General features: G+C 37.4%; 1 protein-coding gene across 4 annotated transcripts in view; it reads right to left on the bottom strand.

Moving 5' to 3' along the window:
• LOC127620863 (plasma membrane calcium-transporting ATPase 3-like) overlaps positions 1–14603 on the bottom strand; it is a 42759-nt gene that overhangs the window by 18544 nt on the left and 9612 nt on the right. For 3 of the 4 annotated variants that reach the window (XM_052094187.1, XM_052094185.1, XM_052094186.1), the window contains exons 4-18: positions 13871–14128; positions 12401–12526; positions 8125–8253; positions 7106–7144; positions 6466–6630; positions 5822–6036; positions 4193–4435; positions 3770–4011; positions 3390–3624; positions 2264–2443; positions 1917–2004; positions 1533–1639; positions 1253–1444; positions 942–1155; positions 256–467 (exon numbers count right to left, since the gene is read on the bottom strand). In XM_052094187.1, coding sequence (XP_051950147.1) covers positions 256–467; positions 942–1155; positions 1253–1444; positions 1533–1639; positions 1917–2004; positions 2264–2443; positions 3390–3624; positions 3770–4011; positions 4193–4435; positions 5822–6036; positions 6466–6630; positions 7106–7144; positions 8125–8253; positions 12401–12526; positions 13871–14128 — 2645 coding nt within the window. Of the gene's footprint in view, positions 1–255; positions 468–941; positions 1156–1252; positions 1445–1532; positions 1640–1916; positions 2005–2263; positions 2444–3389; positions 3625–3769; positions 4012–4192; positions 4436–5821; positions 6037–6465; positions 6631–7105; positions 7145–7341; positions 7408–8124; positions 8254–12400; positions 12527–13870; positions 14129–14603 lie in introns of all 4 variants that reach the window. The other variant, XM_052094188.1, reaches the window with a different exon arrangement.

The following is a 14603-nucleotide window of genomic DNA, read 5'->3' as shown; positions in this document are numbered from 1 at the left end:
AAAACTACAGTTTAATCCTACATCTGGGCTTGTTGGTAGTAGCTGAGCAAAAGCAAAAAAGGTATAGCGGGGAGTAAAAGAGTTAGCAGTCATAATTTCACATGCTTGTTTTAACAATTTATATAACAGGAAATAGTGAAACACATAAATATTGAGATGCATATAATGACATCCCGAAGCATCTAGTTTATAAAGACCATTGATGAAGTCTGGGAGGAATTCAGAAAATATCGAAAGATTTGTATGTGTCCGCACCTGTATTGCGAAGGTCCCCAGCACGATTGAACAGAAGATGGGGTTTGAGAAGATCCCATCAAACACGTTCCTCTCTCCATGGATTTTACGGGCGTTGATCTCATTGAAGAGCTGCATGAGGACGAAGGTGTTGAAGATGATGGTGTAATGCTCAGAGGGAGGAGAGTGAAGTGGAGCGTTACGCCCGCTGTCTATATCAAAGATTTTCTCACCTGATGAAATGGACGGAGCAGGAAAATATGGATTGAACAAAGACTCACACTCTTTCCTTTTTCACACATTCACCCTCCTCATTTCTCCTGGTTTCTGCTATTCTCTCCTTACTGTGTAAAATTTAGTAAGAGTAAACGGCATATTTATTTTGGCGCTTCATTGAAAATGAGGCTGTGAGGGATGGAAATGCAGTATATATTCAATGACGTATATAAACAACCTAGCAAAATTGCTTCTACGTATCAGTGAATGAATATCAGATGGATGCATTTCAGTGAAACCTAGACTGGACCTTACATGGATAGATTGGATTGACAAACAAACTGCCATTAATTATTTTTCTTTGTTGAATTAAAGGTGCCGGAACACTGTTAATAATTTAACCCCGGTATATCTTCTCTGCAATATTTTATCCCGTATGCTTATCTCCTCCCCCCATCTAATCCTTTGATAGTACTAACAGAGGAACATACCCACGAAGAGCAGGGTGAAGATGATGATGAGCTGGTAGACTGCATGTCCGAGGATGTTCTTCATCATGGTTCTTGATATGAGGGGGTTGTTTCGGCCGTAGGGCTTCCTCAGTAGCAGGGCTTCAGTGGGTGGCTCCGTGGCAAGGGCCAGTGAAGCAAAAGTGTCCATGATAAGATTGACCCACAACATCTGCACAGCCTTGAGGGGTGAATCCTACACACATACAAAAAAAAAAGACCACATATTAAATGTTAAGTCATATTTTTGCATATACGTGTGTGTTTAAGTGTATGTTTGTGTATGCATTTACCTGCGTGATGCAGGCACCAGTGAAGGCTACTATGACAGCCACCACATTAACGGTGAGCTGAAACTGTAGGAACTTGGAGATGCTGTCGTACACATTTCGGCCCCACATCACGGCCTTTACTATACTAGAGAAGTTATCATCTGTCAAAATGATGTCAGACGCCTCTTTGGCCACGTCTGTGCCAGCAATTCCCTATTTAAACAGAGAAATTGATCACTGTATACTCTATGAACCATGGACTTTTTTTAATTATATTATACATTTTATTGGATTTTCTCACCATAGCAAAGCCAACATCAGCTTTTTTGAGGGCAGGTCCATCATTTGTGCCATCACCTGTGACTGCAACCACCTGTCTTTGCTCCAGAATGGTACTGTCTATGATTCCTGACAACACAATAAACATAACATTGTGTATTGGTATTACATAACATTGTGTTTGGCCAAAACATTTATAATGTAAAATCTGTAATAGCTGGCCAAAACGCTGGCAAACTGAATCATCGTCAAAATAATCAGCAAAGCTTCAGTATATCTGCACAGGTTAGTGAAAAAGCAATCAATCTTCTTGCCAGTTTTCCTCTGTATTTGATTATGAAAGAATTCCATTGGGACCATAATGGAGAAATGCGCTATGAAAGCAATATTGTGAGTACAGACTCACCTTTGACTAGGGTGTGTTTGTCTGTAGGGGAAGATCGAGCCAGAACTCTGAGTTTAGGCCAAATTTTGTCAATGCGCTCCTGCTCAATCTGCAAAAAAAGTTGGAAACGGCCAACTGAGCTTGAGAAACTTTTTATGGGCCTTGTCTGTCTACACATCTAACAATACAGCTTATCTAGCTTGGTGACATATATTTACAGTATAAATTAGGCAGTTTTGTATTCCAAGTGTGGTCCTCATTTGGTACTGTTTCTTCAGAACTAGCCTCTGATCTAAATTAATACACTACATAAGGTACAGCTTGCGAAGTCCCACATTTGTACACAGTAATAAAAACTGGAAATGTACCTCTCCTTTCTCATTTCTGATTTGTGTGTTGAAGTCCTTCCCCTCCATACACAGAAAGTCATCGCCGGGATGGATGATACCACACTTGGCAGCAATGGCACGTGCAGTGTTGATATTGTCACCCGTCACCATACGCACAGTGATGCCCGCTTGCTGACACTTTGTGATAGCGTCTGGGACCTAATTGGAATACAATTGGTTTATGTAATTACAACTCAAAAACAAGCATCAATATCAATAAAACATCCATGAGATACAGTATCTTAAAGGGATAGTTCACTCAAAAATGAAATTCTCTCATAATTAACTCACCCTCATGCCATCCCAGATGTGTATGACTTTCTTTCTTCTGCAGAACACAAAATGGTGACCAGACCATTAAAGCTCTCAAAATCACATAAAGGCAGTATATAAGAAATACATATGACCATTTAACAATGGTTAAATCCATATCTTCAGAAGTTATATAATAGGTGTGGGTGAGAAACAGATCAATATTCAAATTCTTTTTTAATATATATCTCCACTTTCCAATTTTTCATATTGAAAAGGGATTGAAATATTGATCTGTTTCTGACCCAAAGTGTTTGCATTGCTTCAGAACACATATATTATTCCACTAGTGTCATATGGATTACTTTTATGGTGCCTTTATGTGATTTATGGAGCTTGATGGGTCTGGTCACCATTCACTTGCATTATATGGACCTACAGAGCTGAGATATTCTTCTAAAAATCTTTGTTTTTATTCTTCAGAAGAAATAAAGTCATACATATCTGGGATTGTGTATCATGAGGGTGTGTAAATGGTGAGAGAATTTTCCTTTTTGGGTGAACTAACACTTTTAGACACATCTTATAATGAAGCACACATGCATTATATATAACATTGCAAGCCTTTTAACGTCTTAAGAGTCGAAACTTTCTCATCTGCAGACTTTGCTTCTCTTTTGGCTCAACAACGGCAAACTCTTTCACAAAAGCTTCTTTAAATAAAGATTGAGGAGAACTAAGTGTACCAGGGTACCTGCCAACAAATATTGTCTGAGCGTTATGCACTTAAAGACAGCTGAGAACTAAGAGAATACTCACACACATATCCAAGGCAATAAAACCGTCTATATACCTCAGGTCGCACAGGGTCTTCAATGCCAACCACGCAGATGCAGGTAAGGTTGGAGACAATGTCTGTCTCATTGTCCCATTCTGGCATGGGGTCAGCTGGAAGCTCCCGATAGGCGATGCAGATCGTACGGAGGCCATCACATGCCATTGGTTCAATCACTTTTTTCACCATCTCATCCTTGTCCCGTGGTCTGAATGCACGAGCCTCGCCATCACGGGCCAGGAGGAACGAGCATCTGGAATAAAGAGAGAAATGTTCAATTTCTTTTGACAAAGACTAGACCCAGATGGCAATTAGAAGCTATCTACAGTATGTGAAACTTAAATGACTTTTTTCCAGAAGAACAGAAATAGAGATTCTCCACAGACAACCGAACTAACTTTTTGAGCAGGATCTCAGAGGCTCCTTTGCTGTATAAGCGGAAACTTCTGTCAGGCATCTGAATGACGGTGCTCATGGATTTTCTGACAGAATTGAAGGTGTAGACTTTATAGAGCTTTTCTTCAGGAATCTGCTCTCTTACAGCATGGTAATCCTGCTTCAGGCCCTGCACCAGACCCAGCAGAGCACACTCTGTCTTATTACCCACCTGTTTGGGCAGCCCACCCTCCTTATCTGCAGCCTGGAGAAAAAGGTGAATAGAGAGGAAGCTGATGAAAAGAATACATTATTTTTAACTACAAACCTCTGTGAGGCCTGTCAATAGTTTGATGAAATAAGTAGAATCTTAGTGATATTTGATTGGGTCTGCACATATTTTGATCACTGCAACACTGCTTACTGATTTGGTAAAAACCTCTCACCATGATATTGGAGGTGTAGGCGCAGTTAACAGCGATAGCACTGCTGATGAGCTCCAGTGTCTTGCGGTTAATCTGGTCTGGTTTTGGGATGTCCCAGAAGTTCTGGTCCTCCATGAAAATCTGCACCACCGTCATCCGGTTAGTGGTAAGGGTGCCTGTCTTATCTGAGCAGATAGCCGTGGCATTGCCCATAGTCTCACATGCATCCAAATGACGTACTAGGTTATTGTCCTTCATCATTTTCTGTGGAAAAGCATTAATCAGGAACAGCAAAAAGATGACAAAAATCTGTTGAAGGTGCTTAATGTGATTTCTAAATTCTACTATGTTTATTTAGCTCAAAGCTGCTGAACTAACATTTTGTTAATATTCATTACATGTTGTATACACTACCAGTCAAATTTGTTCAGAAATAAATTAATTCCTTATTATTACTACAGTATTTTCCAGTATTTTGAAAATTCTCTCACCAGTTACCCTTCATGCCATTGCAGATGTGTATGACATTTATTCTTCTGCTGAACACAAACAGAGATTTTTAGAAGAATATTTCAACTCTCTAGGTCCTCAAAATGTATGTGAATGGCTACCAAAATTTTTAAGCTCCAAAAGGAGATAAAGACATCATAAAAGTAATCCATACAACTCAAATGGTTAAATCCATGTCTTCAGAAGTGATATGGTAGGTGTGGGTGAGAAACAGATCAATAGGTAAGTCTTTTTTTAGTATCAGTCTCCACTCTCACATTCTTCTTCTTTTATTTTTTGTCGATTTGCATTATTTTTGCATATCGCCACCTACTGGGCAGGGAGGAAATATTATGGTAAAAATGGACTTGAGTATTGATTTATTTCTCACCACACCTATCATATCGCTTCTGAAGATATATATTTAATCACTAGAGTCTTATGGATTACTTTTATGCTGCCTGTATGTACTTCAAATGTTCTGCACCAATCACTTTGGTATGGACCTACAGAGCTGAAATATTCTTAAAAAAAAATCTCATACACATCTGGGATGGCATGAGGAGTAATTGATAAGATAATTTTTAATTTTTGGGTGATATATCCCTTTAAGTCATCAAAAGTATGAAGTACAACAAATGGAAGTTTGTTGTTTTTATGTAACAAAATTATGTAACAATTTTAACAAATTAAAACTCTTTTATTGAAACCACCCTTTGCATAGATTACAGTTCTGCACACACTGAGGATTCTCTCAACCAGCTTCATAAGGTATCCACTTGGGATGCTATCATGTACAATTCATCCATAACATTAATTGAAAATGTGATTTGATGAAGAAATTCATACATAGGCACAATTTATATTTGTGCACAGAACTAATTTCAAGCACTTAAGCATAAGCCTTATATCAAATGTATTTTTTTTTTTTTAAGAAAATATAAATCAATTCAATCAAGTGTGTCCAAACCTTTGACTGGTTTTAAAGTGGCCACAAACTTTCACAAAGTCTGTAAGTGATTAAATGGTTCAGTGGAATAATATTAACATACGTTTGCAAGCTATTAATTGCTGACTCAACTGTATAAGACAGCCTTGTTCTTCACTGTAACATCGAATAAGAGCTTTCCAGAAAAGGCCAACAATTTATTTTTTATGTACCTTTACAGAGTAGGCCAGCGATATGGTGACAGCAAGTGGCAAACCCTCTGGCACAGCTACCACCAGAACTGTGACTCCAATAATGAAGAACTTCATAAAGTACTGCACATATATAGGTGTACACTCCGTCAGCCACACCCGCCCCTGAATGACGAACGTCTCGATCACAAAGTACAGCATCAGTATAATCACAGTGATGGCAGACATCACCAGACCTGTTGGGGACAGCAGTCATGTTGATACACACATGAAACACAATCAGATCAAAAACAGTCTATTCACATAAGTTTATAATAACAGGACTTTATGCATTAACATTTAATTAGGGTGGTGGGCTGGGCATTGTTATGTGGTTGCTAAATGTTCTGAGAGGGCTTTAACATGTTGCTGGCCATTGCTTACTGGCCCAAGTCAAAAGAGCCCATTCCAAGTCTTTATAATATTCTAGGTACCTAGATATTGCTCAGCAGCCAGTTGCAAGAAACCGCTTAAGTTAAGAAAACTGTGTCAATTATAACTAAGAATGCTCTTAACTTAAGGGGTTTCTCTCAACTGGGCCCAGGTCCCTCCTTTGATGTATAGTAAGTCTGAGGGATTTTTTCTTCCTTCACCTAAAAGACCTGAAAACTGTAGATTTTTCCCACCTGCTTTGCCGATTTGTACTGCCAGCTTGGTGAGTTTGCCCTGAAGAACTGACTTCTCCTTTTTGGGCACACCGGACTTCTTCTTCTCTTTTTCCTCCACTTCTCCACCTTCCGCACTCTTTAGAGGCTGCATCTCCATGGCAACAGCCTCATCCTGTTTCTTGGCTATGGTGCGTAGAGACACAGTGATCAGGCAAGTAGAAGTATGTATAATTGTTTTGAATGTTCAGAATAGTATACTATTACTTTTAGCAGTAATTATCATTAAACGAAATGAAGAAATGCTAAATAATTTCTATTTCCGAGTTAACTGGGACGACACATTTAACATGGAGCATAATGAGGTCATGTGTCAACAAATGTAACATACTACCATTTAAAATGCTTATAATTACATATTATTTTGCATACAACATTTAAAAAACTGTGTGCAGTATATATTGCATTGTATGCAGTATGCTAGTATTCCATTACGAATAATTCCATCTCACTGTCTACCCATCTTTTATGGAAGTAAAAGTTCATTTAATGAAACTAAATAAACTTTCAGAAATTATAATAGCTTTTTTATTATTATTATTTATAAATTGCAATTATAACTCAATTCTAATCATGTCATTGCACTAGTCTTGAAAGTCACCTTTATTTTGATTGTTCTCCAGGGTCCCATCTTGTTTACCTGTGAAAGTTAATAAAGTCTTTCAGTGACAACAAATATAATCTATTGTTTATAGAGATCAATGTGGCTGACGTGAATGAACAAATTATATGAGAAAGAAAACATAAAACATGGAGGGAAGTATTAGACAGATATGGAGATTTAAAACCATGATTGGTCTGTTTATGAGCTTTCTCTCTATTGTGAATATCACCTACCATTTCTGATGGTGTGTTCTTTGGCTTCAACACTGGGCAACAGCGTGGATGAATTACTATTGACCTCTAATAGAATTGTTGGAAAACAGAGGACAGGACAAGAATGAAGATGGTACGTGAAAACGAAGACATAAAATAAAATCTAAATGTTGAACAAAAACAATGATAAAATCAAATTAAATCAAATGAGTGAGCAATATTTCTGAATATTTCACTGCATCGAAATGTAAAAGAGTGCAACAGCAGGGTTCCGCAAGTAAATATCCCATTCATTTTCTCCATTGAGAAAGTGATTTGTATTGATAACATTTCAAGTCAAACAAACCACAAGCTTAACGGTTGTTAAATGGTGTACACTATGTAATGTAAAGTATGCTACTGTAGAAGCCACGAGTCAGTGTGTTGTCAATCGAGTTCCACCAATCAGATAATTCGCTGTTACGATGAAAACAAATAAAGCATTATGGGATGAGTAGTTCATTCTGTCATAAAATAATTTAAGTGCACATTCACAAAACCTTTGTCTTTTTTTGTCTTTGCTTCAAATCAAAGGTTGTAATGAGCTGGTTGGTTTAGTTCATGCCTTAGAACTCCTGTTTTAAAGACATTTTTAAATTCCTATGGAAAAAATGAATGGGAAAAATACTTTCAGAAATAAGGCTGCCGAAAAAGTGGTCAGTCACTATTGCACTCAGACCCCAAACATATTATAATGTAAATGTTCATTCCTGCAAAATTTTCTATAATTTGTATAATGTTCTAAAATAACTGGAAGACACCAACCTTTCTTGCAGTCTTTCTTCTCTTCCTCCATCTCTCCGGCCCCCAGGAGGGTGAAGATGATTCCAGTTTGAGAGTTGACACCGACTGCGGTCACCACCATTTTCCCCGACCCTTCCATTACATGAGTGCCTGCCAATCAGTGGACAGACAGAAAACTCTCAACTTTACAGTTTTACTTTTACTCTTCACCTTCCAAAATGCCTCAAAGTCCGCAGCTCTTCCTATTAAGACCATGTCCACACTTAGACATTTTCATTTGAAAATGTATTGATTTTGCAATGTTTACGCATCTCATCCACATTAGAACAGCATTTTATTCCACTGAAAACTAAGCGTTTCGAAAACATTACCTCTTTTTTTTTAATTACCTTCCATTACCGCATTCTTTAGAAAAACATTATATTAGCAAACTGAAAACTACCTACATGATGAGGGAAACCATCCAAAATGCTTTGAAACCAGCAGACTTTGACTTCTGAGATATCGTTATGATATCATTAATGCTGCATGATTGATTGAATTAAGATTGAAATTGCCATATGGCTTTGTGTGATTATTAAACCTAAAAATGCTGCATTTTAAACTGCAAAAACAGAAATGCAAAAATTTATTAGAAGCACCAACATTCTTTTTTTTTTTCATATCAATCATCATTTTATCATTGTAGTAATTTTTTGTATCTTTTTTATCATTTGTATCTTGTATATGCATCACTAGGGCTCTCTCACTGTGGTATCACAAAATTATGGCCTGTCATGTGTTTAACAGATATAGTGTTCAATGGATTTATTTATTGTTAGAACAGTGAAAAAGCTTTTGTACCACTTTGTAAATTTAGTAAAAGAGTGATTTGAAGACAAATTAAGATATGTGGCAAAATATCGGTATCTGTATCGGCAAACAGTTTTTCTTTGTCAAAATCTGTATCGCCCAAAATGTTTTATATCGGTGCATCCCTAGTTTTAATGATTTACGCTCATGATTCACATCCACCGATATCACAACATATGCAGAATAGCCAGATTATGTTTAATTAAATACAATAAATTAATTAATTTAATTCTCTTAAATAATTATTTTGATAAATTATTTTAAAATTCAAAAGTGTCTTTATACTTAAAGAAAATAAAATCTGTTTTTTAGCACAGCTACTCTGTGAGCACTGATGGTCTGACATCATCAACACTTCACTGCATGTGTATCACTCCGCTCATGTTCGTCCTGTTCTAAACTAAAGTGTAAGAGTAGTGCATATGTGTTAAGAGTTACTGTATAAGCATCTTTTACATGTTTTTTTATTTTATTTTTTGACATCACATGTTAGCCAGCATGTGGTGTCAAAAGATAATTTTTGTGCATAATATGAGCAGTTGGTGATGTGAATTGACTCCGTCAGTCATTGTTTACATACAACAGCGCTCCGTGATTGCTTGTATTACTACTACACAACTACAGCTAGAAAATAGCTTTAAACGGCTTTAAACGAACAACTTCAGGATTATGGCTCATCACAGCTGAGAGACACAACAGACAGATTTATTACACAACTCAAGGTGCTTACCTCTTACTGGAGTTTCCACATTGTAGAAAAAGTACTGTTCAAAATGGAGGAGGACATTACGGTTTCTATAGTGAAAAACTCTTTTGCACCGGCTACCACGAAATAGGGGGAATTACCCCCGATTGGACGGCTATTTTTACACTGAGAAAGCTGATTTCCAGAAAGCTGACAACATCTCTGCTTGGGTGTGGCAACAGGTGATCACAGACGCTCTGTGTCTCTCTCTCTCTCTCTCTCTCTCTCTCTCTCTCTCTCTCTCTCTCTCTCTCTCTCTCTCTCTCTCACAGAGACACACACACACGTCCATCCTTGTTTATCCAATAGCTTGGTAGAAACAGCACAAGTATGATACTATTTCTGAAGTGACATTTTTGAATTACTCACGGAGGCTTGGACACAGGGCTGGACTGGTAATCTGGCACACCGGGCATTTTCCTGGTGGGCCGACGCACTTTTGGGCCGATCAGGGGCGGAATGTCCATCGGGAGAACTGAGCGGGGCGGTGGTTCGACCACAAAACGTATAATGGGCCGCGATAAGCAACAATGAGCCGCAGCGTTAAAAGGACAGCGAACACCCCCAACCCCTCACTCAACAGCTGGGCTAGTTGCCACGTAAAATCCCGGGCCGAATTCACTTCCCAGTCCAGCCCTGCTTGGACACATAATTTCGTTTGAACCAGCAACGGCAGATTCTGATCCATCGCAAGTAAGTAGTTACATGCACATTCCAATGCATTTTTTTATGACCGTTCTCAGTTTTTCCTCATTTTTTTAAATGTATTTTTTCATTGAACTGTTGTAAATAAGCAATATCCCACTCGCAATCGTACTATATGGCCCTAAATCAGCACTGCTGTAATTACCTAAGGCACGAGTCCTGCAGCCGAATCACAGCAGTGCTGATGTAGAGCCATATCGCACTCTTGCTCGTGTGATATTGCTTATGTAATACAGTGTACGAACAAGCGTGTATGGTTGTTTGTTGTGCAACCCCTGTGTTGGTTGAACCAAGGCTAAAAATTAAGGCTGATGTCTCTCTTTCACTGGCCTTTAAACACTGGTATCTAATCCAATTAACGGAGATTGCTTCTTTGTTCTCCAAATCACTGCATGTCCTCCTTCACAACTGAAGCTTCCAAATCTATATATCGAGAGGAGGCGCTGCTCCCATAATGACTGAGGAAAGAACATGTACCCCTTGATAATTAATTGCAGAAGATGGATAGCGACAAATAAAACTTGTCAATAAAATAAGATGGATCCATCTGGCTACTAGTCATTTTTGAAGTTCAGATATGTTTTGAAGGAGATTTTTTACTGCAACCATAAACACATTGTCCCAGGCCCAGTGAATTTGAATATGCTTTAAAGAAGGCAACCTCATGTGGGGTTGAGAGGTTTTACAAATATCACACTGGCAAAATGTGGAATTAAATAAAATGCTGAAAATTATTGTTTTATCCAATTAATCAGTTATTTGAAGAAATAATCAATAGATCAATCAATTATCAAAACCGTTGTATGTTGCATATGCATAATTCAAACAACTTATTTATATGGACAATTTCCATTTTTTCTTTTGCCACAAATTCATCCAGATAAATCAAAGATGTTTTATTTGGGCATTCAAAAGAGTTAAAACATAAAGTGATAATGATTTTCTAAGTTCTTTCGTTGTTACAAATTAGCATTCATTATTCTCCATTAAATGTAAATTTAAAAATGTAAAGACTATCATAATCATGTTATGCATGCATGTCTAAAAGCATGCAATTTTCCATAGATTTTTAATTCACACATGACTATGCTGAGGTTGTGGGTTAACGATATGTGTGTGGCCAAGCAGAGAAACAGATGCTGCTTTGGAGAGCTGTGATCATTACACAGAATTGGCAGCGCAGGTCAACTAGGTCTTACGCAAATCTGACCGCTTCTCCAGGAAGCAAAGAGGAGGCAGGAATCTGATTAACCTGTTTATCAGCCCTCAGGAATACTATCTCATTAAAGCAGTCAATGAGATTTAGCCCAAGCGCTGCACACGGTGAGTGTTAAAGTACTGGCAGCATCATTTGAGACGTTCCCATCCCAGAAAACAATAAATCACATGCATTCAGACGAATCGAAACAATTAAAAGAGACATTGCTGATTGATTTCTGAACACAATGAATTATAATTTTTTTACCTAACCAGTCGTGACAGCACCAAGTGAAAAGCAACACTACATTTTGTCAATCACTTGGTTTCTATTTCTGTGCACTATGAAATCTCAATAGTCCAAAATCCTGCTACTCATAATGCTACTCATACGTTAAATGTCAAATATCTCTGGTTGGCTGTGTTACATGATTTTCGTGCGTCACACAGCAGTTTTGATTTTGGTGAGGATAGAAAATTTGCATGTTGCTGGAATATTGTCGCTTAGCACCTGGTTCGTACACAGTGTTACAGTATACAGCTACAGTACACAAATGATGTTGCCATAAAATGGGGCCATCTTCAGTTAAAGGGACAGTACCTTACCTTGCAGGTTTAAACCTCCAGCTTTTTAGTTAACAACCAATCTTTGACCACTAGGTTGCATCAGTAGTTAGTGTGGACTTCAAATCTGTTTTATGATTCAAAACTGTTTATGTAATAAACACACATATGGCCAACCCACTCCAAGCAAGTACATGCACACATATGATCACTTATATAACCTTTACTCCCTACCTGACAGCAGCATGGGATCCTTGTCGACGGATTTGGATACGTGATCAGACTCTCCGGTGAGGGAGCTCTCATCGATCTTCAGGTCGTTCCCTTGGATGAGAACACCATCTGCAGGCAGGAGGTCGCCTAGGAAACCCCAGAGTGACGGCAAAAGGTAAATTACATCATGCCAGTCTTTGAATGCTACTTCCTCTAATTAGCAAACTAAAGGAAAACTTTGTAAATTCTAATAAATTAAGATATAAGTTTATATAGTTTATTAAAGTTTAAAGTTTATAATTAAAAAAAATCTAATTATATGTATATTTTAATAAGTGTAAATAAGTGTTTAAATAATGTACATGTGTATAAATTATGCATGTATTTATATTAGAATTTGAGTAAGCTGTCATTTAGACTTTCATCTCAAGCCACTTAATTAACCAATTAATATCTAATAGTTGTCGCTGTAGCTGGGATTGAAGACTGAAAAATTAACTGAAAAAATGTTACCCTTTAACTCCCCTTTAAGTGTCTTGCCCAGACACGATCCTGATTCACGGACTACATTTTGCAGGGCAAACGTATCTTTTTGGTTACTGGCGTAGACCTTAAACCACTATGCTACACAACCAAATTTCTAAACATTTATAAATATATAAATTGGTTTGTTTATTTATTAAAAAACCTTTATAAATAACCATTATAAACTTAAATAAAATGTTTTTACCATGTTTATACAGTATATATTTAAAGGAATATTCCAAGTTCAACACAAGTTAAGCTCATTTGACAGCATTTGTGGCATATTGTTGATTACCACAAAAAATTATTTCTAACCATCCCTCCTTTTACTCGTCCTTAAAGTAAAAATCAAGGTTACAGTAAGGCAAATAGTAAGGTGAATGGGGCCAACAGGAATTCTTCTGTTAAAACTGTAATATTTGAGCAGTAATCATCATTTTTACAGTCGTTTTAGGGTCTGTTTACATTACATTGTCATGGCAATGAAGGTGTAAAATTGGCTATAGCTTCACACAGAAAAGGTTAGTAAGCGATTTTATCACACTATAATCATGTTAACACGCATATTGTTTATGTCTTGTGGCTATACATTGAAAACAGCAAGTATTTTTACATTTATGGATTGACCACATTCACTTCAATTTTAAGTGCCTCACTGTAACCCAGATGTTTGCATTTTTTTAAGAAAACAAGGAACCAAATATGTTTTTTTGTCTGCTGTCGATTGAGCTTAACTTGTGTTGAGCCCAGAATATACCTTTAAAGATAAAGTGTCTAACTTCTACAACACATCACCAATCAAAATTGCAAAAAAGATTTATTATGAAAACTGTATGGGAATGTTGCTATGTTGGGAAGTCGGGACATTCAAGCAACAGCTATGTTTTGAAAAATAATGATTATATACTTCAGCTTTAAGGTATGCTTTAAATAGAGGGGTTGAGAAGCCACATTTGAAAAACTGACCATATTTGACCTGGGCAACATCCCCCACCACCATCTCAGCCACAGGGATTTGGATAACTGTGCCATTCCGCACCACAGCAAAGCGCTGCTCCTGCTCGATACGGCTCTGTAGCCCACGAAACTGCTTTTCTTTACTCCAGTCATTAAATGCTGTCACCAACACCACGCAGAACACTGAAAGCAGGATAGCTGCACCCTCGATCCATCCCGCCTCCGCCTCTCCTTCGTCCTCTGCACCTGTACTCACATTACCACATGCTGCAGAGAGAAAGAAATAGAGAGAGAGAGAGAGAGAGAAAGAGAGGGGGGGGGGGGTAAAATGTGTAGGAGGATACTGAGTTAGAGTATCTACTTAAACATCTCTTGTGATCCTTTATATTCTTTTATCTATCTATTGCACTGTTCATTCCTTGTATTCTTTATTTTTTAGCTATCCAGCTAACTTTATTGGTACCTATACCATGGTATTGTGGAATTATTTTCTAAAATCGCCTGCATAAGAATAACAGTGGTCCCAAAAAGTAATTTGACACATATGCAATATTTTCATGTGTATGAATTTCCTTAGTAAAAATTATCTTTAAAAAAAAAAATTACAACAAGCACACTTTCCAAGCATAACATTTCACAAAAATATGTTTTATAATTTTAAATGATTAAACAACAGATACTGTTCAAAATTAAGATACAAATTTATTTGGATATTTCTGGTTGTCAAACTTATGGAATATGT

The sequence above is a fragment of the Xyrauchen texanus genome, chromosome 27 (genome assembly GCF_025860055.1).
Source record: "Xyrauchen texanus isolate HMW12.3.18 chromosome 27, RBS_HiC_50CHRs, whole genome shotgun sequence".
Taxonomy (NCBI): domain Eukaryota; kingdom Metazoa; phylum Chordata; class Actinopteri; order Cypriniformes; family Catostomidae; genus Xyrauchen; species Xyrauchen texanus.
Note: the sequence above shows the minus strand (reverse complement) of the source record. Positions and strands in the feature narration are given on the sequence as shown.